The sequence below is a fragment of the Furipterus horrens genome, unplaced genomic scaffold, assembly GCF_987537825.1.
Source record: "Furipterus horrens unplaced genomic scaffold, mFurHor1.1.pri manual_scaffold_11, whole genome shotgun sequence".
NCBI lineage: Eukaryota > Metazoa > Chordata > Mammalia > Chiroptera > Furipteridae > Furipterus > Furipterus horrens.
Genome location: NW_028327181.1, coordinates 54,512,005 through 54,537,625, shown reverse-complemented (window position 1 = coordinate 54,537,625; position 25,621 = coordinate 54,512,005). Strand labels below are relative to the sequence as shown.

General features: G+C 46.5%; 2 protein-coding genes across 2 annotated transcripts; both read right to left on the bottom strand.

The window, feature by feature from the left end:
* Nucleotides 1–69: 69 nt before the first annotated feature.
* Nucleotides 70–2,015, bottom strand: SOX15 (SRY-box transcription factor 15). Its single transcript, XM_090291960.1, has 2 exons — nt 997–2,015; nt 70–418 (listed from the first exon to the last, which is right to left on the bottom strand). The coding sequence occupies exons 1-2, from the start codon at nt 1,527–1,529 to the stop codon at nt 253–255; spliced, it is 699 nt and encodes a 232-aa protein (XP_090148086.1). The 5' UTR covers nt 1,530–2,015; the 3' UTR covers nt 70–252.
* A 1,055-nt stretch (nt 2,016–3,070) lies between these two features.
* FXR2 (FMR1 autosomal homolog 2) lies at nt 3,071–19,152 on the bottom strand. The gene is made up of 17 exons (XM_090257887.1): nt 18,712–19,152; nt 12,612–12,664; nt 12,155–12,248; nt 11,677–11,748; nt 11,419–11,567; nt 11,055–11,148; nt 10,456–10,572; nt 7,003–7,173; nt 6,713–6,791; nt 6,299–6,408; nt 5,982–6,068; nt 5,448–5,670; nt 5,042–5,239; nt 4,749–4,949; nt 4,365–4,460; nt 4,112–4,212; nt 3,071–3,769 (listed from the first exon to the last, which is right to left on the bottom strand). The coding sequence occupies exons 1-17, from the start codon at nt 18,790–18,792 to the stop codon at nt 3,674–3,676; spliced, it is 2,022 nt and encodes a 673-aa protein (XP_090114013.1). The 5' UTR covers nt 18,793–19,152; the 3' UTR covers nt 3,071–3,673.
* Nucleotides 19,153–25,621: the final 6,469 nt, after the last annotated feature.

The following is a 25,621-nucleotide window of genomic DNA, read 5'->3' as shown; positions in this document are numbered from 1 at the left end:
AGACGGGGCAATAAAGACACAGACACATGGCTTAATTGTACAAAACCGTGTTCATCCTACAAAAAAAAAAAAAAAAAAAATACAAAAAAGGTTGTGTTGCTCTCCCTGGCTTTTGCGGGGGGGGGTGGGGGCGCGGACCACAGGCCTCCTCTGAACTGTGGTCCAACAGTGCAAAAGAAGGGTTTGCAGTTTGGAAGTAGAGGGTGGTTCTGGGTGAAAAATGAGGTTGGAGCCCTTGGGAGGTCCAGATCATTAGAGGTGGGCTAGGGGCATGGGGGTCCCTGAGAGGGGAGGGTTGTAGGGAGTGGGAGAGCCTGGGGATAGGTAGGGGTTATAGGGAGGGAGCAGCTCCCCTTGGAGTCTAGGGTTACTTTGATGGAGGGAGCAAGTTGAGGCCTCTGGTTTACAGTGGGAAGAGCTGCAAAGAGAGAAACACTGGGGTTAGAGAACACTTCCCTAGGTCAGAGGCCCCAATGTGCATGTGAGGGCAGGGCTGAGCAGTTCTGGGCAGACAAGTAGAACCTAATCATCCTGGGCTATTTGGGCCCCACTAGGTACTGCAGGTACAGAACCAGACCCAAGGCTGGCTTAGAGAGCAGGGCAGCCTTGTTGGGACAGGCTCACCAGGGAGCTTGCGTGCTGTGTGCCCGTTTTCCTCCTGGGGCAGCAGGCCAGAAAGGGGCAGAGCTGGGCTTAGCCTCTCCTTGCCCTGGGGGCTGAGAGAGGAAGCCGGGTCACACCAGGGCCAGAAGTGGGGGAAACAGGAAACCCAGGTAATAACTGGAACACGGTCAACATCCACAGGGCTGTGGTCTGCGCCTGCAAGGCCACCACTGCCAGGCTGGGACGGGAAAGCCCTCCCCCCTAATCCCCCAGGGAGTGCCTCTGCTTTGGTGGGTTCAGAGGCCATCAGCCAGGTTCTGGTATCTACGCCATCCCAACTCCCAGGAGGGGACACAAGTGTCTCCTTTCTCACTCTGATCCCCAGCCACTCACCTATAACCTCCAGGAAAGTGGGAAGTTGAGTAGTTGGGGGGCTGGTACCCAAAGCCTCTGCTTCCCTGGGTGTTCGTGTACCCAGGCCCCCAGACTGGCCCATTGCCAGCCACACCGCCGCTTCCCTGGCCAAAGTGGGGCAGCCCGGCACCCACACACTTGGTCTTGCGCCGTGGCCGGTACTTGTAGTCGGGGTAGTCGCGCAGGTGTCGGGCCCGCAGCCGCTTGGCTTCCTCCACGAAGGGCCGCTTCTCGTCCTCGCCCAGCAGCTTCCACTGCGCTCCCAGGTGCTTGGAGATCTCCGAGTTGTGCATCTTTGGGTTTTGCTGCGCCATCTGGCGGCGCTGAGCGGAGCTCCACACCATGAACGCGTTCATGGGTCGCTTCACCTTTTCCAAGGGAAGCCCCCCGGAGGTCACAGGGCTCCCAGCCTCCTCCCGCTCCTGCGAGCCCGAGGTTGAGGAAGCAGGGGCCGTAGGGGCGGGAGGTTCCAGGCTCCAGGCCTGGTCTTGTGAGGGACCGGGTAGCTCCATGGAGGGAAGCCTTAAGAGGGCGCCTACACACCCTCTCCTCCAAAGCAAAACGTTGACTCCCCAAACACGGTATCCTTAAAAGTGGAAGTGTCTTCCTGGTCTGGAATCGTTTCAGAGAAACTGGTGTCCTTAAAAAGTATATATTGCCCCTAAGTTCAGAGTCTTTATTCCGGAGCCCCTGCTCCCTACCAGTTTGCACGCTTAAGGAGAGTAGAGTGCAAAACCTGCTGTCTAGAAACCGGTACAAGGCAGGTTGCGCTCTCCTTTCCTTGTTGCGGCGCGGCGCGGCGCGGCGCGGTCCCAGACCCAGTCCCGCTTCTCCTACCTGTGGCTGGCAGGTCTTCCGTGGAGGCCGTACACTTTCCGCTCAGACTCTGGAGTATTTTAGCTGCGGATTAGCACAGCCCAGGTACCCCAGTATTCTCACTTGCCCTCGGCGTCCGTGGCTGGTGGGTGAGCCCGGCCCGGGAACAGCTTTTAAAGACTGACTCCTCCCCAACCCAAACCCTCCCAGCAGACCGCGCCTCCTCAAGAGCGCCGACATCCCCCCTGCGTTAGGCAGACCCAGGTATCCCATTCTTCCCAGCCCCCAAACCCCCCTCCAGGGCACCACGCCCCCTCCCCACCCTAGACCCAGAAGTCAGGCCTTCCAGCCCCAGCAGCGTCCCCTCCCTTCTTAAGCTTTGGCAATTTAAAGTCAATTCCTTTGCACAATGAGATCAAGCACCTGGATGAAAAGCCCTCAGGGTCAGAGTAGTGCTAGGAAGAACTCAGGAATACCCCACACCCATCCCAAACCCTTTCCTTGTGCCAGTGCCCCTCAAAACCTGACCTGCCCCTGGGGCAAGAAAGAGGCAGAGGGAGGGAGGTCATTTTTGTTGCCTGAGTCATCCCAGCAGGTGCTTGGGTGGTGATTCAACACCACTCCAGGTGAGAAAACTTAAACCCTCCCAATTCCCCCCAAACAAGGTTTCTCCACCACACCGTTTCACCTCCAAATTTCAGTTACAGTCCAGAGGCTGGGAGCCAGGAACCCCAGGACAACTCCCCTAGGGCTTAGATCAATGATATGGATGCTTAAGAAAAAGCCTGGATCCACAGCAGAGAACCAGCGGGAATGAGGGCTGGACAACTAGGTCCCAGAGGCTTTCCAGAAGCAACCCTGCGCCCCACTCAGTCCAAGGCCCAGCCCAAGCCCCAGGCCTCAAGTAACCTGATTAAGCAGCTGGCCTTGGCTCTCAGATCTTAGCAGGAACAGATCCAGCTTGAAGCAGCCCTACCTAGCCAGCTGTGACTCAGGGTATAGGAGTGGCCTAGCTCCCTCTACCAGCAAACCTGGGGGAGAGAAGCAGGAAGGCGCAAGCCACAGTACTAGACCAGGAGGGTACCTAGGCCTAGGAAACTTAGGATTGTTCTGAATTCCCAAAGTGGGCCATCTTTGGGACGCTAGAAAAGTCAGGTGTGAAGAAACAGAAGACAAGGACAGGTCAATCTTGGAAAACAGACCAAACTGGGCACAAGGAAGACGCAGAAACCAGAGAGCCATTTGGATTTTTTTTTAATTCTCTTTTTAAATACTGTACAGTGAAAAATAAATACGCCTTCTCACCCACCAGATAAGGTTGGTCCCCCTTTCCCTGGGGGACCTTGTCACCCCGCTTCATACATACCCCTGGTTCTACTCCAAAACCTTCCCCATGCCTCCCACCCACTTACACCCTTACTATCCCCATCGTCCACAGTGATGAGGCCCCAGAAATTGGGGGTACAGGATGGGAGGAGGGATAGCAGGGGAGCCCCCCTGAACTGTCAAATGTGGGTGGGTCAAAGAGCACCCCGCACCAACAGGTGAAGAATGGGGTTGTTCAGAGAGAGATTGGGGCATTAGAGGATAAAGGCACATCCAGTCTGATGGGGAAGGAGAGGCTCCCCTCACCCTGGGGGTAGGGTGGGCAAGAGGGAGGTGGGTATGACCCTGTTACACACCCCTCCACTAGCTCCTGGAGGTTGGGGGGGGACCCAAGCTTCTGTGCCACCCCCCTCCCCCCTAGATAAGAGCAGCTCCAGCGCAGGTCAGTCAGGCCTGTGAGGGCCATGATGTTGGGCAGCAAGCGAGATGAAGAGAGGGATGTGGGCTGGAGGTTTTATGAAACCCCATTCACCAAACTACCCAACTCTAGGGGGGCGGAGAGCTCCCCATTCTCTGAGGGGCCCTTAGGAAGCTTGCTGACAGAGTCACCCTGAGGGGGAAGTGGGAAAGAAAATGGAGAGGAAGGAAAGAAGAGGTTAGTAGAAGTTCAGGTAATGACATTCCCTCCCATCCAAGTGCTCCTGGCCATCTGATAACCCAGGGGTTGACCCCTTATCTGGCTCTCTAATCACTCTCACTGGGATCCAGAAAATATGAACCATACTTTCCTCTCCTATTCAAACTTTCCACTATTCTAAATGTACTCTAAAACTCCATCAGACAGACATGGCCTTCTCTGCAATTTTGCAAGAGATTTCTTTGGGAATGGTCTTGTGCTCCCTGCCCCCCACAAAACAAAAACGTGAGAAGTAAATGCATCTTTCCTGCCTACCTTCTGTCCTGAAATAGAGTCTTCTGAGGGTTTAGTGTGTTCCAGGAGTGGCCGCTGGCGGCTCTGAGACTCTGCTCGGGAGATATAGTCAGCCACAGTCACTGGGGAAGGCAGAGAACCATGAGTTTCAGAAGGAACCAAGGATCCAGCCCTTAAGATACTCAATGAATCCCAACCCCTGGTTTTCAAAGGGTAGGAGGCATCCCATTTTTCCAACTCCGAGGAAGGAGGCTGGCACCCAGTTTTAGCTGACCTGGCTGGCGGTCTCCACTGACAGAGCCATCAGTACGGTTACCACGGTTACGGCGGCGACGGCTCCGATTACGACGCTGAGGTCTGGACTCATCTTCTGTGGGGCAGAGAAAAATCAGTCATGCATCTAATCTCCCATCCCTCAGTTCTTTCCCAGCTCTTTTTTTTTTTTTAGATTTTATTTTCAGAGATAGAAGGCAGGGACAGAAACATCAATGTGTGGTTGCCTCTTGTGCACCCCCAACTGGGGACTTGGCTCGCAACCCAGGCATGTGCCCTGACTGGGAATCAAACTAGTGACCCTTTGATTCGCAGGCTGGCACTCAATCCACTAAGCCACACTAGCCAGGGCTTCCCAGCTCTAATTTTTAAAGACACTCCTTACCCACGCCATTCTCTGTTGCACTAGGCCCATCAGATTCAAGGCCTCCATCCATGATAGTCCTGTCTTCATCAGTGCGGCGGCGGCGGGAGCGGCGGCGCCTAGCACTTGCTGGAGGGGGTTCTCCAGGCTCAGAATCAATTGGAGGCTCTGGTTCTGATGTGTCCAGTAGGCTGTAGGGATTACTGTCTGGATCCTTCAGCACTGGTTAGAAGAAAAGGAGGAACTGGGAGTCAGGTGTCCACCAACTTTTCCTTTGACCTACAATCATGAACCCAGTTGTCTGGTACTGGTACCTGAGCTAATAGATGAAGAGTTATATCTCGAGGTAGGCCGGGGGACAGGTGGGGGTCCCCTACCCCGGCCCCCAATTGGCCGCCGCCGACTTTCTTCCCCTCGGGTTGAGGGATCCCGGTCTCCTGGCCCAGCTCGGATAGGCTCTTCCCTCTTCTCAGACTCTGTCTCAGAAGCCGTAGATGGTTCTGAGCTGGGGCCTAAAGAACACAGTAGAGTTCAATTATGTAAATCCCCCTGCCCCCCAGGATCCATCAGTGCCCCAAAGCTGGAACACTTCTCCCTCACTCACAAGTCTCCCAGCCAATCATCATCCCCATCACCCTTTCCTCAAACTTCCACCCAGACTGTTGCTTAGCCTTACAAGCCCCCCAACCCGTTCCCCTCCCTTCCCCATAGCTGTCTCACCATAGGCAGGACCACCTGTCCTCCGGCCCCGGCCCCGGCCACCATAGCTGCCCCCATAGGTCCTCGTGGTGTGCAGGGAGGAGGAGGAGCTCTCATCAGTGGTGTATCCAGCCTTGTCACTGGCACCACTGCCCCGCCCACTCCCAGGAGGGCGGAAGCCCAGCCCAATCTGTCGAAGCTGTTCATCAATTTGCAGCCTCTCCAAGCGAAGCTGCTCCACCTCCTGATTGGGTAAAAGATGGAGGAAGATATGGAAGGAGGAATAAATATAAGATCAATGAACAGTCTCCTTTCATGCCTCTCTGCCCCGACCATCCCTACATTTCTAAATTCTCAGGAATGTTAAGAATGGAGACATTGGTTAAAAAGAGAAAAGTCTGGGATCCAACCCCACATCCCCCAATTCCCACCCAGTGGTTTCTATTCTACTCAGAGAGACAAATTGGGCACCAACACTCCTAACTTTATCCACCAGAAGTCTCAGTCCCCTTGCAAGACCCAGATCTTTCCTCTTAAGGTTTCCAGCTTGGGTACCTGCAGATAAGAGAGGTGATATTCCAGTAGAGCCTGAGCATTGCTGATATTCTCTCGAGTGCCAACAAATACGAAGGGAACCATTCCCTGGAGAAGAGAGGGAAGGGCAGAGGGATTAGGAGAATCAAATAGAAATATTAACTCCACCCTGTCTCCAATGGAAGCCCAACCAATGAGATCTTTTCCGGATCCATCCACATCTAGGGGAAACACAAGTTCCCATGCTCCACCCCCGAGAAATCCCAGCCCTTGGAGAATGGCTTTGTGAACAATCCCATCTACTTCTGGACACCAATCTCTAGGTATAGTTGCCATACCTCCTCCCTGGGGTTCTTCTTGTCATTATCACCTTCTACTCGAACCCTCACCACACCAGATTTATCCACAATTTCCTGGATCACTTTCCCATTCTTTCCGATCACTTTGCCTGAATGGGGAAAGGAGGAATTAGTTTTTTAAGGAGAGAAAGAGTCAAAAACGGTTAACATAAACAGTCTTTAGCTTCTGTTTAATTATTCTCCTGCATCTAGGTTCCTGCTGAGTTTTCACATGACAAAATATTACAATCCCCAGAAATCTGTTCTTCCATTTTTGTCACTCCTACTACAGACTATTCTGTCTTTGTGAAATTAAAGCCCATTAGGGAGGTGCCCAGCCCAGAATCACTTTAGAGAATCTCACTTCTGGCCCTCACCTGCATTCTCTTTTATATGTATACACCCCCAACTCACCAACCAGGTTCCTGGGCACTTGCACAGAGTCCTCAGAAAATTCAAGGTAACTTCGGGCCTGTCGGCAGGCCTCAGGAGTCTAAGAGGAATGGAATGGGGAGTTGTTACCAGAACAGAGAACTTGGATCTCAAACAATGATCTTTCTGCCACTTTTTGTCTTTGGGAAAATTTCTGCCACCGAAGGCAGGGAGGGAAAATTTCTGCCAACATGACTTAGGCTTCCTTTCTACTCCCCCCTCTCTTCTCTATATCCCCTGAGAGACCTAGACAACAGATACTTTGTTCTGACCTCTCCGTAGATGCGGAAAGTACAGGTCTCTTCACCCAACTCAATGGCAGTCACCCCAGGTACTTTTCGGGCCTGCTGGATGTTGGCACCATGAGTCCCAATTGCCAGTCCCATCAGATCCTCTCGCACTGTGAACTCCTCTTGGAACGCTGCTGCCAACTGTTTACTGGTCTGAAAGGAAAAGGCACCACAGGAATCATGGCAGTGGAATCTCAGAACACCTGTCCCAGGTACCTAAAGCTTTGCATAACTTCAACAAGAAAAAAATATAAGTGAAAGCACGCCAGAACCACCCTTGAGTCTGATGACCATTAGGACCTATGTGGAAAATTCAGGAACTTTAAATTCCACTCCTACCTTCCAAATACCAATGGCTTCGTGGGAAGGAGAGAAAAATGAGGATAGAATTTGGGCTAGGAGCCACCAAAGTTCAGAATTTGGGTCTAACACTATCTGATAGTGTGATCCTAAATAAAATACACTCTCTGTGCCTCCATTCTGTCATCTGCTAAATAATTATACCTGACCTACCTCACTCCCAGACTACCAAGAAAAATACGACTGATGAGAAAGTACTTTTCACAAGGTAAATGCAAGTATAAGGAACTATTATCTTAACCAAACTAGTAACTCCCAAAATAAAACCTAAACATTTGAGCGGAAAGCAACAGGTTAAGAAAAGCATAAAAAGAACCTATGGAGCACCATACTACCTCATTTTTTAGTCCTTCCTTTGTGGGGTTCCCTGGGTACAAAGATAGGAGGACAGGAAAGTTTCTAAAAAAGTGATTCCTAGGTAGGAAGCACCAAATAGGAAAGATATCTGAAAAAGGACATTCCCACACCGCAATCCATGACTTTCTACTTCCAAGAATTATAGCAAGGATATACAGTCAGCAAGAAGATAAGGCTGGAGAAAGGAACTAAGTTGGGTATTCAAAATAACTGAGTTAGAGCTCTGACCGGAGTCGCTCAGTTGGTTGGGCATCATCTGGTAAAATGAAAGGTCACCAGGTCAATTCTTGGTAAGGGCACATGCCTGGGTTGCAGGTTCAGTCCCTGGTTGGGATATGAGAGGCAACCAATCGATGTGTCTCTCATTCTCTTTCTTCCTCCCTTCCCCTCTGTCTAAAAATAAGTAAATAGCCCTGACTGGTGTGGCTCAGTGGATTGAGTACCAGTCTGCAAACCAAAAGGTCGCTGGTTCGATTCCAGTCAGGGCACACTCCTGGGTTGCAGGCCAGGTCCCCAGTCGAGGGTTCCAGAGAGGCAACCACACATTGATGTTTCTCTCCCTCTCTTTCTAAAATTAAACAAATAAAATCTTAATATATAAAATAAAATCTTAAAAATAAAAAAGTGAGTTAGGGAGGGAGGGCAGAGGATCTAATTAGACTTACAAGTATCTTCTAGAGAAATGTGCCAAGGGTTTTATTTCTTAAACTGCCTGATGGGTAAAAGGATGCACATTTTATTTTTTTTACCCTTTAAGCATTCTTCCCCGCCCCACCACCAATTTTTTAAAAATCCTCACCCAAGGATATGTTTTCATTGATTTTAGAGAGAGAAAGGAAAAGAGAGAGAAAAACATTGATGTGAGAGAGAAGCAGCAATCACTTGCCTTCTGTACATGCTCCAACTGGGGGTCAAACCCACAACCTAAGCATGTGCCCTGATCTGGAATCAAAACAGCAACCTGTTGGTATGTGGGACTATGTTCCAACCAAATGAGCCACCCAATCAGCACTAAACATTCTGTATTTTAAAAAGAATATTTAAGCCCTGGTCAGGTAGCTCAGTTGTTTGAAGCACTGCCCCAATAACCCAAGGTTGTGGGTTCAATCCCCAGTTAGAGCACAGACAAAAATCAACCAGTAAATCAATAAATAAGTGGAACACAAATCACTGTCTCTCAAATCAGAAAATAAATAAAGTAATTAAAAAAAAAACAACAGGCAAGACTTGTCAAAAATGAAAACATGCCCCTATTCTTAAGACCTTGCACCTACGGTTCACTTAGCGATCTGGTACACTCTACTACACAGAGTGATACAGTCAAGTCCTAGAAGAATTGGATATTCTACCCTTTGTCACCAGGAAACCTGTTCATTGGGAAATGGAGCAGAACTGGTTTGTATTATCTGGAGGTAACAGTGAATTTTTAAGTGCCAGTGCCCTGAGTAGCATCCCTAGAGAAGTAAAGATTACCATGATTCCGAATTTGCACAGGCTCAGAAAAAAGCTTCCCCCAAAGATCAGTTCACCTGATAAATAGAAATGAATGTTCAAACACAAACCCTACTTATTTTAGAATGGTATAATACCTAAAAAAAAAAAAAAGATATATGACCATCATAAGATGTCAGAACTCAAACCTCATAGAAATACAGGGTGAGTAAAAGTAGGTTTATAGTTATAATACAAGTAATACAATCATCAATAAATAAAATAGAAACTGCTTTGCATACTCACAACTGTAAACCTACATTTGCCCACCCCTCTATTCTAGTCTAACTACCTCATTATTACAAATTAAAATGATAAAATCTCAGTAAAACCAAATAATTTGCCAAGCTGTGGCTGGTGTGGCTCAGTGGGCTGACCGCTGGACTGCTAAGCAATGGGTTGCCGGTTTGATTCCCAGTCAGGGCACATGGCTGGGTTGTGGGCCAGGTCCCCAGCTGGGGGTCTGCAAGAGGCAACAGATGGATGTTTCTCTCTTCCTCTCTTTCTCCCTCCCTTTCCTTTTAAGAAATAAATAAAACCTTTAAAAAAAATGACTTGCCAAAGGTCAATTATTTAATAAAGTAGGAGTTAGGATTCCAAGTCCTGTGGCCTTTCCAGTGTACAAATGGGTCTCAACAGAGGTAATCTGAGGGATTCCAGTGGAAGAAAGAGCCACACCCCCTTCTGATTGATTTTTTTTAAAAATCCTCACTCGAGAATATGTTTTCTTTGTTTTCAGAGAAAGGGAGGGAGAGAGAGAAACATGGATGCGAGAAAGAAGCATTGATTGGGTGACTCTACATATGAGCCTGAACTGGGGATCAAACGTGCCTGGACCCAGAGAAGGGATTGAACCCATAACCTAGGTATGTGCCCTGACCAGGAATCGAACCCAACCTTTTCACTGAACGGGACAATGCTCCAATCAATTGAGCCACTGGCCAGGGCTGACTGATATTTTATGCACTGTGCTTTCAAGTAAATTTCACTTAAATCAGGGTCTCATGGCTCAAAAAAAAAAATGAAAACAACTGTACTACGTAACATAATGAAACTCTGCCAACTGGAGAAATCTGGGATAAAAGAGCAAACCCAAGTATAATGGCCCACAAAGGCCTTAATCTTTTTGTTCTGTAAACATAAGCGCATGGATGGAGGATGGGACAAGAAGGGAGGAGGACAACAATATGAATAAATTCAGCAGTAAAAAGTAAAGTGAAAATTTACCTCTAAGTGTTTCGTAGCTTCTTCATTGCGAGACATGAGCAGCAGCTTGGTGCGCAAGCTTCGAAAATGCATATCACCCAGCAGGGATGCCCGCTTCACAGGGGCTTCTGTGGTGGACTGGGAAGAAACCAATCAAAGTCATTAAAAGTGACTCTGAATACATACTGCGGGAGAGATAGCAACTGAGAATCAGGATGCCTGAGTCTCTGAAACAAAGGTTGGGAGTTAAGAAATAAAGCTAGGAAAAAAGAAAATCATTGTCAGCCTCACAAGGGCCCTACTACCTGGGTGCCTAAGGGAAGCGATTTTAGGCAGCAGGCACAGGTGAAAACTGTAAAGGTCTGTTTCTGAGAGTCCAAATATACAAGGGAGGGTGTCCCAGCTCAGACTGCAACATAATGACAAGGTTAAAAAAAAAATTAACGTTATACACAAAGAAGACTAAGGAAAGGTAGGGCTAACTGGGCCCACTGGGGTCAGGAGCAATAAAGTCCTCCCTAACAAATAAATATAAGCACATTTTAGCTCTTCCCTTTCTACCAAGGAGTTAAAAGGGGTGAAGAAAAAGTTGTTGAAAAGGCTTACATGAATAAACTCACCAGGATGAAGAGCTCACTATTTGTGATGTTGAGAAAGATGCAGTTCGCTCCCAATGCTTTCTTGAACTCTTTATGGACATTTTCATTGGAACAACTGCAGTGAAAGAGAAAAGTGTTCAGAGGGCGAAGTGTATAGTGAAGTCAAAGGTTCAGCAGAGACAGGGACGGTGAAAACGAAGAAAAGAGAAAGGACTGCAGGAAAAGAACAGGGATAAAGACAGACAGGAACCGGGAGCAAGAAGGGCTCTAGAGGGCCGAGGAAATGACAGACAAGGCTGAAACTGGGAGTGGAGTCTCGGAAGAAGAAGGGCAGAGAAGAGGGCTGTAAAGAGGGCCCACTACTCCCAACATCCCTAACACTCACGCTTCTCTCAGATCCTCAGGAACAGCCATGGTAACCTTGAAGAAGCTGCCTTTGGTTGCAAGGGGATTGGGATTAACTGGCCGAAGCCGTTCGAGGGTGACAATCTCATTGTAAGTAGCATCACAGGCAGCATATTCAATGACATAGAACTGGCAAAAGAAAGGAGAAGTTGTGCATGGCCTGAGTCTCCACCTCCTACCTTTTTCTGACTAAAACATTTGTCCCAGCAGTTCCCTACAGGCCTTCACAGTCACTCACATCTCCCTTCATCATCCGCACCCGGGCCAGCCACCAGCCACAAGGTTCCTGCTCATTGGCTCTAGAATAAACCTGCAAGATGAAAATTAAAGATACTGAGGACCATCCAGAAACACCAAGAATGGAATAACCATTAACATACTTGGGAGGTTTCCTTAAACTAAAGAAAACTAGAGGAAGGAGCTGCTAATTAAAAAATGGAGGGCACTAGAGTTTAGATGCTGTTAACATAACTGGAAGAAAGATGAATACTCCCCTGAAACTGGGAAGCTCCCTGAGTCTGATAGATCACAACAGAGATGGACAGCGAACTGCTGCATTTCACTTGTCCACAGACTACCTGGCTGGATATTGTAGCTTAGCCTGGGGACTAAGGAGAGTGAACCAGCCAGTGAGGAGCCTAGGATACTGGTATTGGAGTAAGGCAGATGCAGTGAGAAGAGTGAAATTTAGATGGGGCAGACTCCATGGCCCTTACCTCCACCTCATCCCCTTCTGTGATCTCTTTATTATAGTCAGCTGGAGGCGGAAGCCGCACATCCCCAAAGGGAATTTGTCTCTCACTCTGCCAGCTGCAAATGAAACAGTGATATGAAAGCTAGTCAGGCTAACATGGTTATTCACTTTTCAAGAAGGGGTTACTGCCTGAATTTGCTGGGCAATGTCCACCTCCCCTGGTGATTAAAGACTAAATCCTAGGCCCTGCTCCATAATGGTATCTTCATCTCTTGCTATAATCTAAATACTGGGTCAAAAGTGTCCTTACCCTCACTAAATCTTAGTCCTTTACTCTCCTGGGATCCATATAAAGTTGCCCACCCAAACCCTTGGCTCTCCCCCATCTATTAAATGCCTTATGGGACTCAGCTACCCCCCTCTTCTCCACTCTCCTTCTAGGACCTAGTATACTGGATTCTCTGTTCCCAAGGTCTTACTTGTTTTCAAAGAAGATGGTGACAGAGTCTTCATGGACATCCTTCACAAAGCCCTGGAATAAATTTTAGAAGAAAAAAAATATATATATAACAACTTACTAACATCTTAGCCATTAAGGGAACAGACATTCAGACGCCCTTACAACAGTTTTAAATGCAGACACAAGCAATCTAAAGACAGGGCCAGAAAAAAGCTGTACTGCAAAGAATATGAATATTGAGGTAGAGAGAACGGACTGATATTGGATAGAAAAGAGATGTGGCAAAATCCAGAAATAAGATGAGATGGAAAGTAGAAGGGGGAAAATCACTTGCATCAAAACAGCCTGGAAACTGGTGGTCTACTATGGCTCCCTGGCTGGTTTGGCTCAGTGGATTGAGCGTCGGCCTGCGAGCTAAGTGTCGCTGGTTCGATTCCCAGTCAGGGCACATCAGAGAAGGAAAACTCTGATTCCAAAAAACCTCCGCTGCCTTGCGGCATACCTCTTCAGGGGAAAGGCTAAGGGAGTAAACCCCGACAGAAAATCCGGAGCCGGAGTCCCTAAGGCGGTTTGACGTTGTAGTCAACACCGGCAACTCCTGCGGCGCACCTGAAGCCAAGCTGTATTGACTCGTCTTTCCCTTGGACCCTTCAGCTGCGAAGAGAGGGGGGGTCTGCTGCATGGGCAACAGCAGACCCTCCATATCACCCTGCCCAGGCTCTGTAGCTTCAGCTTCACTGGAGAGGACACTCCAGCGTCATCACAAGATGTCGATTCAACACGGGAGGAGACAGATACCGTGTCACTCCCGAGTTGGACTGCACAGCCATTCTCGGCGGTGCAGATAGACTCTTAAGAAGCTACACCATCGTCTCTCGAGACGGACGGCTGCCGACGACGACGACTATGGCTCCCACAGGGGCCTTCCTATCTGTCTGCCTCCTGTTGCGCTGAGCAGCTTGCCAGAACTCAATTAAAATACCAACAACATTCAGCGAGGCTAAGAATATCCCATGAGACAGCGTGAGGCTGTCCTGGAACACCTAGAGGACATCACAATCCGCCAAGAGAGAAAAGGGTCTAGCTCCCCAGTGCAGCAAAAGACATGAGCAGACCTGGTGCCTTGATGCCTGGGTCCAAAGAGAATACACAGAACACAGGAGAAGTTCAAAACACTAAATATAATTTACAGAAGGAAGAATTAGGACTTAAGAGATGTGGTATTTCTGAATTCTAGACTGTAACACTGCTAAGCATTTGCAAAGGATAAAAATCTGTAGAAGACCCCAACTTTGAGATCACAACAAAGGAAAAGAGGGTTGAGTGAATACCTCGTCTACTTCCTATTTTCTTGTCCTCACTGCAGAAACCAAGGCTATGTGTCCAATCCTATGATCCTAATTTTTCTACATTCTCTCCCTATTTTCACATACTCAAAATTAAGGATTGCTAATTTTGATAAAGTCCAATTTACCAATTTGCTCTTGTATCACAAGTTTTTGTTTCATATGTAAGAAATCTCTACCTAATCTCCAAGGCAACAAAGGTTTACTTCTACATCTTTTAGAAGTTTAATAGTTTATATTTTACATTTAGGTCTATGATATATTTTGAGTTAAATTTTGTATACAAGACAATAACAAAGTTCATTTTTTACCTATGGATATCCAGTTACTTGAGTACTATTTGTTTAAAAGACTATCTTTTCTCAAGTGAATTACCTTTCACTTCTGTCAAAAATCAGAAAATGCAATTAATATATAATGACAGAAAACAGATCAGTGGTTGGTGGAGGACTTGTGGGAGTAACAGAATTACTCGTTATCTTGTGGTAATGGTTTATTTTATTTACATATGCTAAAACGTCACAAACTGTACACTTTAAATACATATACTTCATTATATACCAATTATGCCTCAATAAAGTAGTTTAAAAAATCAGGGGGTTCGAAAGGCTAATACACAGGAACTATTCCTGAGGTACAAAAGCTTAGGAGAGAAAACACCAAAACGCACACTGTGTCACTCCCACCTCAGGGAACTGATCAGTCGTAAACTACTATACTGCTGCTTCCAGATGGTAGGAAAATCTAAACCTAAATTTCACTCTTGATACAAGCCACCTTCCTCTTATTTCAGACTGAATCTTGTTATGAAACCTTACTATTGCCCAAGGCATTAGTACTCCTGGTACTGTTAGGCCCCTTCCTTATCCCTGCTTCAACTTTCTTTGCCATCCCTTCCCTAGAAATGTTTTTTCTACTCTTCATTCAGCTCCATCAATACCCGCTCCTACTATTCTACTTAATATTCTGAGGAACTTTTACTCCTCACTATTTGCCTGAGTCCTCTTCCCTTTTCAGTTCTTCTCTTAGCTCCTTAAGTTTCCTCCTCCCACAACCATTAATAGTGTGTCCCTTCCCTCTTCTTCTATCCCCTTATAAGGGTCTAGATGGATTTCTAGAAACATTTCAATCGGCCTCTTCAGTTGACTTTATCCAATTCTGTATCCAAAATGTTTATCTCCAAGCTTTAGAAATAGTTTATAACAAGAGTTAGCTATTCTCAAAATATTTTAGGAATGTGATAAAAGGAGTGGAAGAGACAGAAATCAAGTACCTTTTTTGTGAAGAGATAAACCACTCCGAGATATACCTATTCATAAAGGATATGCCTAAAGCTCTAATCCAATTCATCTCTAAATGGCAGGGTCGGCCCTCACGGCCCTCACTGGAAGTAGCAAGGACACCCAGGTTTTTCTAGCTACCATGATTCCCAAAGCGAAAACGCCCAGCTCAGGATGGAGTTTTCCCGTGCATTACTCAGCAATTCAACCAAATGCCCCTCACTCTTACACTTCCATGGTCTTTTCCCTTCAAATAGTCTCCAAATTTTCTCAACTTCTTATTCCATCCCAATCTCTGCTGTTTAATTCCACCCACATCACCCTAGTTTTTTCCTCCAAAGATACGAGTCGTAGACAGTGAGATCCGGGTTCTGCTTAGTGAATGCTCATTGGGAAGATAAGCAGGTAAGGGCAAGAGTTGGCAAGTGAATCTCTAGAAAACCAACTAGATCCAAAGGATGCCTCAATTCAGGGGCCATGACATATTCTGTCTTTGGTTTATAAGGCCCAGAACTAGAAAGAGCAAGCCCTAGGTTCCTAGGTACTTCAAATTCTAGAAGATACGAAATTAAACTTGCCTTCAACCTATCTTTCAGTCCTGGGCTCTCAAAGGAGAGGGAATTCTAGGGGAAAAGGAAGGGTCTGGGTAAAAACAACTGGCAGAAGCTGAAAAAAGAATGGGAATTAGGATTTCTAGGCAAGGTCTGGAAAGTTGGATGACTGCAGCCTGGAAGGTGAACAGAGACTTCATTTGGGAGAATACAACTGAAAGAATAAAATACATTAAATTCTGACAGAAAACTGAGTTGATAAAAAAATAATTCAGACCCCAAACCTGACACTTGCAGTTTTTTTTCATGGAAGATAAAAAATAAGACCCAATTCTGAGGGAAGAAAGGGATCTTTCCAAATTTACAGTTCTAAAAGCAATGTAACTAGTCCTTGACCCACACATTTAAGTGTGCTGAGTCATGAATATTATTAAATCAGTAGCAAGGTCAGAATTGGTAAGTATATGGCACTAAAAGTTGAAGAAAAATTAGTCTGAATTTAGGGACTTTTTTGTTGTTGTTTTAAACTAAGGCATGGGGCAGAAAATACTAAACTGGCCCAAACAAAAAAATCCACATTACCTGGCTTTTGGCTCAACTCCTAACTCTACTCTCTGATTCAAGGTATCCTGTCCCTAATCCACTCAAATTTATCACTGCCATAACCCCCAGGAGAAAAGGGAAAGATTCAGAAAGAGAATTTCTGCTGGATACATATGTGGAAAGGGAAACATCCCTGGTTCCTAGTTGTCCCAGTTAATTTGAACTGGATAACAGTCTTTTCCAGCTGTGCTGGGCTCCCATGCTTCCTAGAACAAAAGCAAACATCTTATCTTGATCTCAGACTCAATCTAAGAATCTTAAGAATCTGAGGGTGGGAAAAACCCAGATGAAGGACAGGATACTGGGGGAAATGGGGCTAAAATCTTGAGGAAGGACATTTCAGCAAAGGTAATGCAAGTTTGGGGGAAAAGAAGACAGATGTACTCCATCAGAATCAGAAAGGAATTAGAAACTTTGCCAAAGAAAACATGAATGCTATGGAGGCAGGCTAGAAGAAAAAGCCCCATGGTTATAAAGTATGCAAAAAAAAAATGACAGAAGAGATTAGCTGGGAGCTTCCTTCAGACATTCAATAAGGTGGTTACTGGGGACTACACAGGAATACAGAAATATCAGGATAAAAAGTCAGAGACTTAAATTGAGAGAATAAGTTAAGACAGATAAATATGGGTATCCACAGGCACTGAATATAAAAAAATCTGGTGAGGGAAGTTAAGGCACAGATAGGCATTTGGAGTGGGTAAAAAAATGACTACACTGAACTTATCAATTGAAGCTGGGGTACAAGCCTTCCACTGCAAGGGTAAATAGGAGATCCTTTGCATAGTAAGATACAACTTCACAGGTAAGGAGTTGGAGAAAGTCATTTCCAAGGGCATGAAGATGGAGAGGTCTATCATGGGAGAAAGGCTTAATGGGAAGTGTGGCTCTTCTCACAAGTGAAGTTATCAAAAGATATCTCTGCTCTTGCTCCGCAGGGTAAAATTAAAGAACCAGACAGGAATAAATATGCATAAGTCCAAGCATAAAGTCCAGAGTTTCAAAATAACAACAGTCACACAAAGAAAAATTCCTGAGAGACAAGAGGGGTTTCTCTCTGGCTTAACCTAAATGTAGAAAAAAATGTCCTAGAAAATGGACTCAGGACAGATAAAGGTGGTAGTATTAGGAGTTCTAAAGAACCAAATCATCAGCAAGGGGGGGGAGCTGAAGTAAACAAGGATTTTTTATTTTTAGTAAGATTTTATTTATTTACCTTCAGAGAGAGGGGAAAGGAGGGCGAAACAGAGGGAAAGAAACATCAATGTGTGAGAGACAGACATCAATCCGTTGCCTCTTGCACACCCCCAGCCGGGGACAGCCTGCAACCCAGGCACGTGCCCCCACGAGGTATCGAACCGGGGACCTTTCAGTTCACAAGTTCACAGGCTGATGCTCAATCCACTGAGCCACACCAGCCAAGGCTAAACAAGAATCTTTCAAAGACAGTCCCCTTCTCCTTCAAAAAAGGCATATCAGATCCCCAAACTGGGAGAGGTGGCCGTGTCTTCTAGAAGTGGAAAGCCTTGAGAAGATAAACAGAGGGTATCCTTCCTTTTAGAGCTCTTGAATATGAAGTTAACATTTCTCAAGAGGAAAAAACTATATGAATAACCTAAATGTATCTGAGGTCAAAATGAGATAATAAATACAAACCCATCACTGGGATAGAACGGTAGACCAATTAGCTTTAGGATGAAGGACTGGGGTGAGAGACTTGTGAAAAGATGTCACCTTACAGCTAGAAGGCAACTGGTGTGGTTCAATTCAGAGTTCCTGAGGTAAAAAATACCAAATGTCACCGATTTTGACAATTTCTCCTTGCGGGGTGGTGGGGGGACACAGAAATATAAGATGAAAGTGGGGTGACTTCCAGTGCCAGTAGGTAGAGGCCTCCATAAGATGAAAGGATCTAATGTGGAACGGACTTCCCAAGGGGGTAATAGAGAAAGAATAAAGAGAATTTTCCATGTGCTTGGACTGTGGGGAAAATGTGATTAAGGTCTAAGATATGTCTTCTACCAGGCAAGAAGGAAAGTCTATATGATAAGGGATAAATGGGGTCTCTTGGGGGATGGGGGCGCTGATCCAAGCACAATAACGCCCTGATGTTCATTCTCTCTGAAAAGCAGGTGTAATAGAGGGCCAAAAATAAGAGGAAGAGAGGAAGGGGGTTAAGTTCCAAAGATCTTCCCAGGAGGACTGCGGGTGGGAGCGTGGGTCTAAGGTTCTAAGGGTCAGGACATAGTTCCAGAAGCTCGATCCCGCCCCACTCTTCCATGCTCTGGCCTGAGGGTGGGGGCTAACGATGGGTGTCCCGGGTCGGCGCGCCGTCTCACCTTGTAGAAGGCCCCGTTGGAGCCGCGCACCTCGACCGGCAGTCCTGGTTCCACATCCCCCCCAGAGGCCAGGCCGCCCATGGCGCCGCCGCCGCTTCCGACTCCCCCGGAGACGGTTGCAGCTGCGGTCTGAGTGCGGGCTGGGCCAGGTCCCCGGCGTCTCCCGGGAGGAGGAGCCGGAGGGGGAGCCGCGGGGGGCGGGAGCCGGGCCGGCCCCACGGCGGCCCTGCCACAGCCAACTAGCAGGGGGCCGGGGCCGGGCCGCTCCCGGTCCGCCGCTACCGCCTTGGTCTCCGCCACCGTGAGGGAGACGGCCGCCGCCGCCGCCGCTGCCTTCGTCACCTCAGCTTCCGCCCGCCTCCACCCCCGCTGCCGCCTTAGTCGCAGGACCCGCTGCTGCCGCTGCCGTTCCACGGCCTCCACCTCCCCCTTCCGCCGCTGCCTACTGCGCAAGCGCACGGGGCCCTGAGGTTCAAGGCGCAGGCGTCAAGGCGGCGACTCAGCTCACGCTCACAAGCGCATCGCAGCTTCCACACTCCTTTTCGCTCTCTCACGCCCCCTCTTGGTCGCTTACTTGCGCTTGCGCAGAACGAGATTGGCGCTCTTTCTTCGCCACCCCACCACTCGAACGCCCCCATCTCTTTCTTTCTCCGCCCCACAACCCTGAAAGCTAACCAATCATGGGGAGGGAGGGGTCGCGCTCACTCAGTCGGATTGGATTTCTGCTGCTCTGGCCAGACCATACCGGCTTCACTGAGCTCCACCAGGCTGGGACACGTTAGGGATGGGCATGCGCCTGAGCGACTGCTTGGTCACTTTCCCCACCTTTGTCTTTCTTGGTGCGCACGCTCCAAAGGAAAAAAATAAAGAGTCGAAAAGCAAGAAAAGAAAAGAGAAAAAAGAAAAAGAAAAAAATGACCCAAATGACCCGTGCGCATACCCAGAGCTTTATTGTCTATGCACAAATACATATAGACTCTTTTGAGCATCAATAAACCTGTGCAATAGGAAATTTGAGCGACCTTCTTGCCTTGAGATTCTGGTCATGCATATAATGAAAAGTTAACGAATAATTTCAAGGCAGTACCAAAAAGCAACTGCCACTCAGTACAAGATGTGATAATACACATGCTGAGAATCTTTAAAATAAAATAAACCACTGTTATGGAATAAGGATAGCAGAGAAAAATTTCGAATTCCTGAATTAAGGTAAGAAATGTAGATAAAAGTGAATAAAATAGCACAGAAATTAGAATCATGTTGTGCATTTAATCACTTATCAAATACTTAGCCTTCACCGTGTTCCAATCATTGTGCTAAGTGCTAGGGATACAAAAACAAGGTGTGGTCCCTGATTTCGAGGAACTTATAACATATTGGGAAAGTGGCAAACAAATAAGTTTTAACAAGTAAATTAACAAATTAAGTTTATAGGTTCGACTGAAGATATGATGGAGATAAAGATTCAGCATGGCCCTGACTAGTGTGGCTCATTCTGAAAACCAAAATGTCTCGGGTTGGATTTCTGATTAGGGCATATGTGGGCCAGGTCCCCTGATGGAGGTATGGGAGAAGAAACGGATGGATGTTTCTCTCCCTCGCTTCCTCCCTTCCCATCTCTCTAAAAATAAATAAAATCGTTAAAAAAATAAACATCTTTTTAAAAAAATAACTTAGTATAGGGATAATCCCAAGGAGACTCCTCCTCGGCAGCCGTCCGTCTCGAGAGACGATGGTGTAGCTTCTTAAGAGTCTATCTGCACCGCCGAGAATGGTTGTGCAGCCCGACTCGGGAGTGACACGGTATCTGTCTCCTCCCGTATTGAATCGACATCTTGCGATGACGCTGGAGTGTCCTCTCCAGTGAAGCTGAAGCTACAGAGCCTGGGCAGGGTGATATGGAGGGTCTGCTGTTGCCCATGCAGCAGAGCCCCCCTCTCTTCGCAGCTGAAGGATCCAGGGGAACGACGGAGTCAATACAGCTTGGCTTCAGGTGCGCCGCAGGAGTTGCCGGTATTGACTACAACGTCAAACCGCCTTAGGGACTCCGGCTCCGGATTTTCTGTCGGGGTTTACTCCCTTAGCCTTTCCCCTGAAGAGGTATGCCGCAAGGCAGCGGAGGTTTTTTGGAATCAGAGTTTTCCTTCTCTGATGTGCCCTGACTGGAAGATCGAACCAGCGACACTTAGCTCGCAGGCCGACGCTCAATCCACTGAGCCAAACCAGCCAGGGTGCCCAAGGAGACTATGGCCATTGTTATTCAGAATGATCAGAGAATACCACTGCAGAGGTGAGGCAAATTGAGAGTTAAGGGCTGAGTAGGAGTTTGTTAAAGACATGCAGTAAGAGTATCTGCAGAAAACAAGAAACACAATGGTGCAGAGAAGCAGAGCATGTCCTTTGGAGAACAACAATTGATTCAGAGAGTATTGGCTTAAAGTAGGGAGCTGCAAGAACTTAGATTGTAAAGGACTTTAGATCATATTACAGAAAACAGCTTTTACTTGACCAATAATGGAGAGCCATTGAGATTTTAAGACAAAGGTATAATGAGATAAAAATTGCATTTCATAACTGGAGAACAGATTGAAGAATAAGGGTGGTCGTGAAGGTGGTGAGATGTATAAGGAGCCATTGCAGGTAAGAAAGATGCTGAGGATCTTTGCACTTGAATTAGGGGTACAAGCGGCTCTGAGCCTGTTAAAGTTGCAGTAAACAAGAATTGGTGACACAAGTGGGATGGGATGAAGTCAGAAACCAGTGAAGAAGTGGGAGGAACACAGGACAGCTACCAAGTTTCTACCTTGGCATGTTGAGTGACTGGTAATGCCAATCACGGAAACAACGGTTTGGAGAAATGATGAGTTGAATTAAGTTGGTTTTGCTTTTTGAGTTTGAGGAGCCTGTGGACCATCCAGGAGGACATGATCCCTTGTCTTCAACAAACTTCCTTTCGAGTCCCTGTTAGGGCCAGAGACCCCATGTTGCCTGCCCCATAACCTGCAACCTGAGTCAGGCCTTGAAAAACAGGCTGTGGCCGGTGGTCACTGTGTACTCGGGAACTGTGGCCTGCAGTCTCGCAGGACCTGGGCCACTGCCTGTGCTGAAACAAAAGGGGCCTGGGACACTGGCCATGCACCCGACTACAAGGATCCCCATTTACAGAGGAAACTAAGGCATAGCTGCACATCCTGCTGAGAGCTAATTACACCCTTATTGCCCTTTCCCTCTCCCTTAATCATTTAGCGAAAGTCTCCTAACAGCCATCCCTAATCAGGGGACATTGTTCTTTCGCAAACACCTATACCCTGGGTTCTGGAGCCGACCAGCCAGGTGACCCATCCCCCTGAGGGTTTGCTCCAAGCCCTTAAAAATCCCTCTATCCCTTCCCTTGGTGTTGCAGTCTGCTAGGACTTAGCCGCCTGCTTGAACATCCCTCAATAAAGGCTTTGAACTGGTCCACCCGACTCCTCCCTTCTTCCAGTCACAAACCTAACAGTCCCAACTAAAATATACAGGGCGTGGTAAAAGTAAGTTTACAGTTGTTCACATGGAAAATAATACAATAATTCATAAATAATAATACAAGAATAAACTCTTGTTTCACATACTCATGATAGACCTACTTTTGCCCCACCCTGTAATTACCCTTCCACTATGCCCACACTAGGTTAAGTCTCCTGCTTCAGACTGCCAAAGCATCTTACACTCCTTTGTGGCATTGTGGCACTCATCACAGATGTAACGTTAATTTCTCCAGCGTCTTTCTTCTGTCGTCACACTATAAGCTCTGTGAGGTCAGAGACTGAGTTGACTGGGTTCCATGTCAGTTTGTCCCCATTGCTGATTGTATACCCAGTACCTAGCACAGTTCCTGGCACAGCAAATACTAACTGAGTGAATGAATCAAGGTCCTGGAGGTCAATGGGCACACAAGTGTGGGACCCAGGAAAGGTCTGGGCTAGAGGGGTAGATGTGGGTATTATCAATCTGTAAGTTATAGTTAAGAGAAAATTAAATCTCTAAAGAAAGGTGTAGACTGAGAAATGAATTGGGTCAAAGATGGAACTCTTGATTACACCATTATTAAAAGGACTAGCAAAAGAAGAGGTGTCTTCAAAGGTATCTTAGAAGTAACAGCCATAACTAGGGTGTCAGGAATGGTAAAGAGACTGTCAGCAGTGATTCTGATAAGAAGAGCAATTAAGTGGGGGCAGATTATTAAGAGTTCTGGTTATCAGACCAAGAAGTTTGGGTTTGCACTCTTAAGCAATAGGGGTGACTAAATTTTGCTTTAGAAATGGCACTATCGCCAACTTCCAAGCCTTGGACATCAATTGCTTTTTTCCCTTATTCATCTGCTCTGGTTATTGTTCATTCAAGAAAAGGATGGGAATGGGAAAAGAGGAGCAGCATTTCAGACATGGGGATGGCATGTGCAGAAGGCCCAAAGAGGAGAATACAGTGCATTGAAGGTTTTGAAGTCTAACACGGTTAAAACTGCAAAAAAGGAGACATGGTTGGGTGGGTTGGTTTGAGCCAGACCTTGGAGCACCTGGAACATATTTAGAAATTTGGACTTTCTGCTGAAAGCAGGGGGAAGTAGATGTGGGTATTATCAATACATTACAGGATTTTCAGCCAACTTGCTTCCTGGTAACATTATTCTAGTTGGACTATAATGGATGTGTAACAGAATGTTCCAGTTTACCTTAGGACTATAAGAGACTGGAAGGGAGATACAAAAATGGATAGATCCATACATGGTTAGATATAGTAGTCCCTCTCTGTATCACGGTTCTCTTATCGTGGACTCACTGTATCAAGGGATTTTTTAAAATACTATACTTAATTATTTATCGCAGATTTTTTGCTATATCACAGAATTTTGCGGTACTGTATATGTATTTATATGCGTAGTATTTATGATAATGATTTTTGCCAAAAAAATTTTTAAAAATATATTTAAAAATATAATAAATGATTCTAGCATTAAAAGAATATTAAATTGAAACAAAATACTGCACACTGTTTACAGTATGTATTTTTTTGTGGATGAACACATACATTACTCTGAAAATGAGAAGTACCCTCAAGCTTGTTTGCCTACGTGAGATTGTACATGGCACACGATTGGCTGATTGATGGAAGGTGACCAACCAGAGCATTGTCTTGTGTATCCTGGGCGCTGATTGGCTCAGTAACCGTAGCATCAGTCTGTCTGCTATCCCGCACTGTGTGCATACTTTCAGCATTTCACCTGTCCACTTCACTCCTGCCTCCGATCGCTGTGCGTAGTTTTGCTCTACGGTGTTGTGTTTTGTGGAATTTTCCTTAAAGACTGAATTTCTTGCAAGCCCTACAATGCCATCCAAACGTTCTGCAACTTCTAAGGATTCTGGCAGTGAACCCAAGCGCCAGAGGAAGATGCTTACCATAAAACAGAAGGTGGAACTTCTCGACATGTTGAAGGGAGAGAGAAGCTATGCGTCTGTTGGCCGCCATTATGGGATCAATGAGTCTATGGTTCGCTATATAAAGAAGGATGAGAAGAATATCAGGTCTACAGCATCAATGACTTTCAACGAAACAGCAAAGAGGGTGGTTACTTCCTGCAATAAGATCATTGTGAAGATGGAGTCTGCGTTAGCTGTGTGGATAAACGATTGCAGAAAAAAAAAAATCTCGTTGGATACAAACACCATCCAGACAAAGGCCAAACAACTGTATGATCGTTTACCAGCAAAAAGGGATGATCATGATGGTGATGGGAATGAAGAAGAGGATGATGATGATAGTGCTGAAGCAGGACCTTTGAGTGTTTCTCCAACCAGACCAACCCTGTTCAGTGCCAGCATGGGCTGGTTTGACAAATTTCAGAAATGCTTTGGACTCAAGAGCGTTTCTCTGCACGGAGAGGCTGCCTCTGCGGAAAAAGCCGGAGCTGAGGAGTACATGAACAACACATTTAAAAGACATAACCGAGGAAGGAGGCTATAAGCCTGAACAAGTTTTCAACATGGATGAAACGGGCTTATTCTAGAGATGGATGCTGTCTCGCACTTTCATTTTGAAGGAGAAGCAAAAGCCCCTGGTTCCAAGGCGCCAAAAAATAGGATAACTTTAATCATGTGTGGGAATACTGCAGGCTTTATGATAAAACCAGGGCTTATTTATAAGTCCAAGAACCCAAGGGCCCTAAAAAACAAAAATAAGAATGTGTTGCCTGTGTACTGGATGCACAACCCTAAGGCTTGGATCATCAAACTCCTCACGACTGATTGGATTCATCAATGTTTTATCCCGGAGGTTATGGTTTATCTGGTTGAGAAAGGCCTTGATTTCAAAGTGCTTCTGATAATGGGCAATGCTGGAGGCTATGCTGTCAACCTGATGTATGATGGCGTCCAGATAGACTTCTTGCCGCCGAACACCACATCGCTAATTCAGCCAATGGATCAAGGCGTTATTCACGCTTTTAAGGCGCTCTACACCCAAAATGCCCTGCAAAACCTGGCTGAAGCTATGGACTTGGATGAAGACTTCTCGCTAAAGGCGTACTGGCATGAATACACAATTGCATTGTGTCTCCAAAATATTCAAAAGGCCATAAAGGAGATGAAGAGTGAGACTTTGAATGCCAGCTGGAAAAAATTATGGCCAGAAGTGGTCCATGATTACAAGGGATTCTCTCCTGATGAAATCCATCTGCAGTGGATAAGGCCGTGAAGCTGGCCAAAGTACTGGGAGGAGAGGGCTTCAGTGACATGAATACCCTGATCGATGTGCACTCTCAACCATTGACGGATGAAGACCTGGAGGAGCTGACTAAGTGAAGAAGAGGATGAGGAACAAGACAAACAACTGGTTGAAGAAGAGGAGGAGGTTGGCCTAACACTTGATCGTCTTG

Bases quoted from the DNA above. Each gene is read 5' to 3' on its own strand.
- SOX15 (XM_090291960.1), bottom strand. From the start codon at position 1,529: ATGGAGCTACCCGGTCCCTCACAAGACCAGGCCTGGAGCCTGGAACCT. The intron at 419-996 runs GTGAGTGGCTGG...CTCTCTTTGCAG, and splicing joins CACTTTCCTGGAGGTTATAG to CTCTTCCCACTGTAAACCAG.
- FXR2 (XM_090257887.1), bottom strand. From the start codon at position 18,792: ATGGGCGGCCTGGCCTCTGGGGGGGATGTGGAACCAGGACTGCCGGTC. The intron at 6,792-7,002 runs GTCAGAACAAAG...CATTCCTCTTAG, and splicing joins CTTTCCGCATCTACGGAGAG to ACTCCTGAGGCCTGCCGACA. The intron at 4,950-5,041 runs GTACCAGTACCA...TCTTCTAACCAG, and splicing joins CTCTTCATCTATTAGCTCAG to TGCTGAAGGATCCAGACAGT.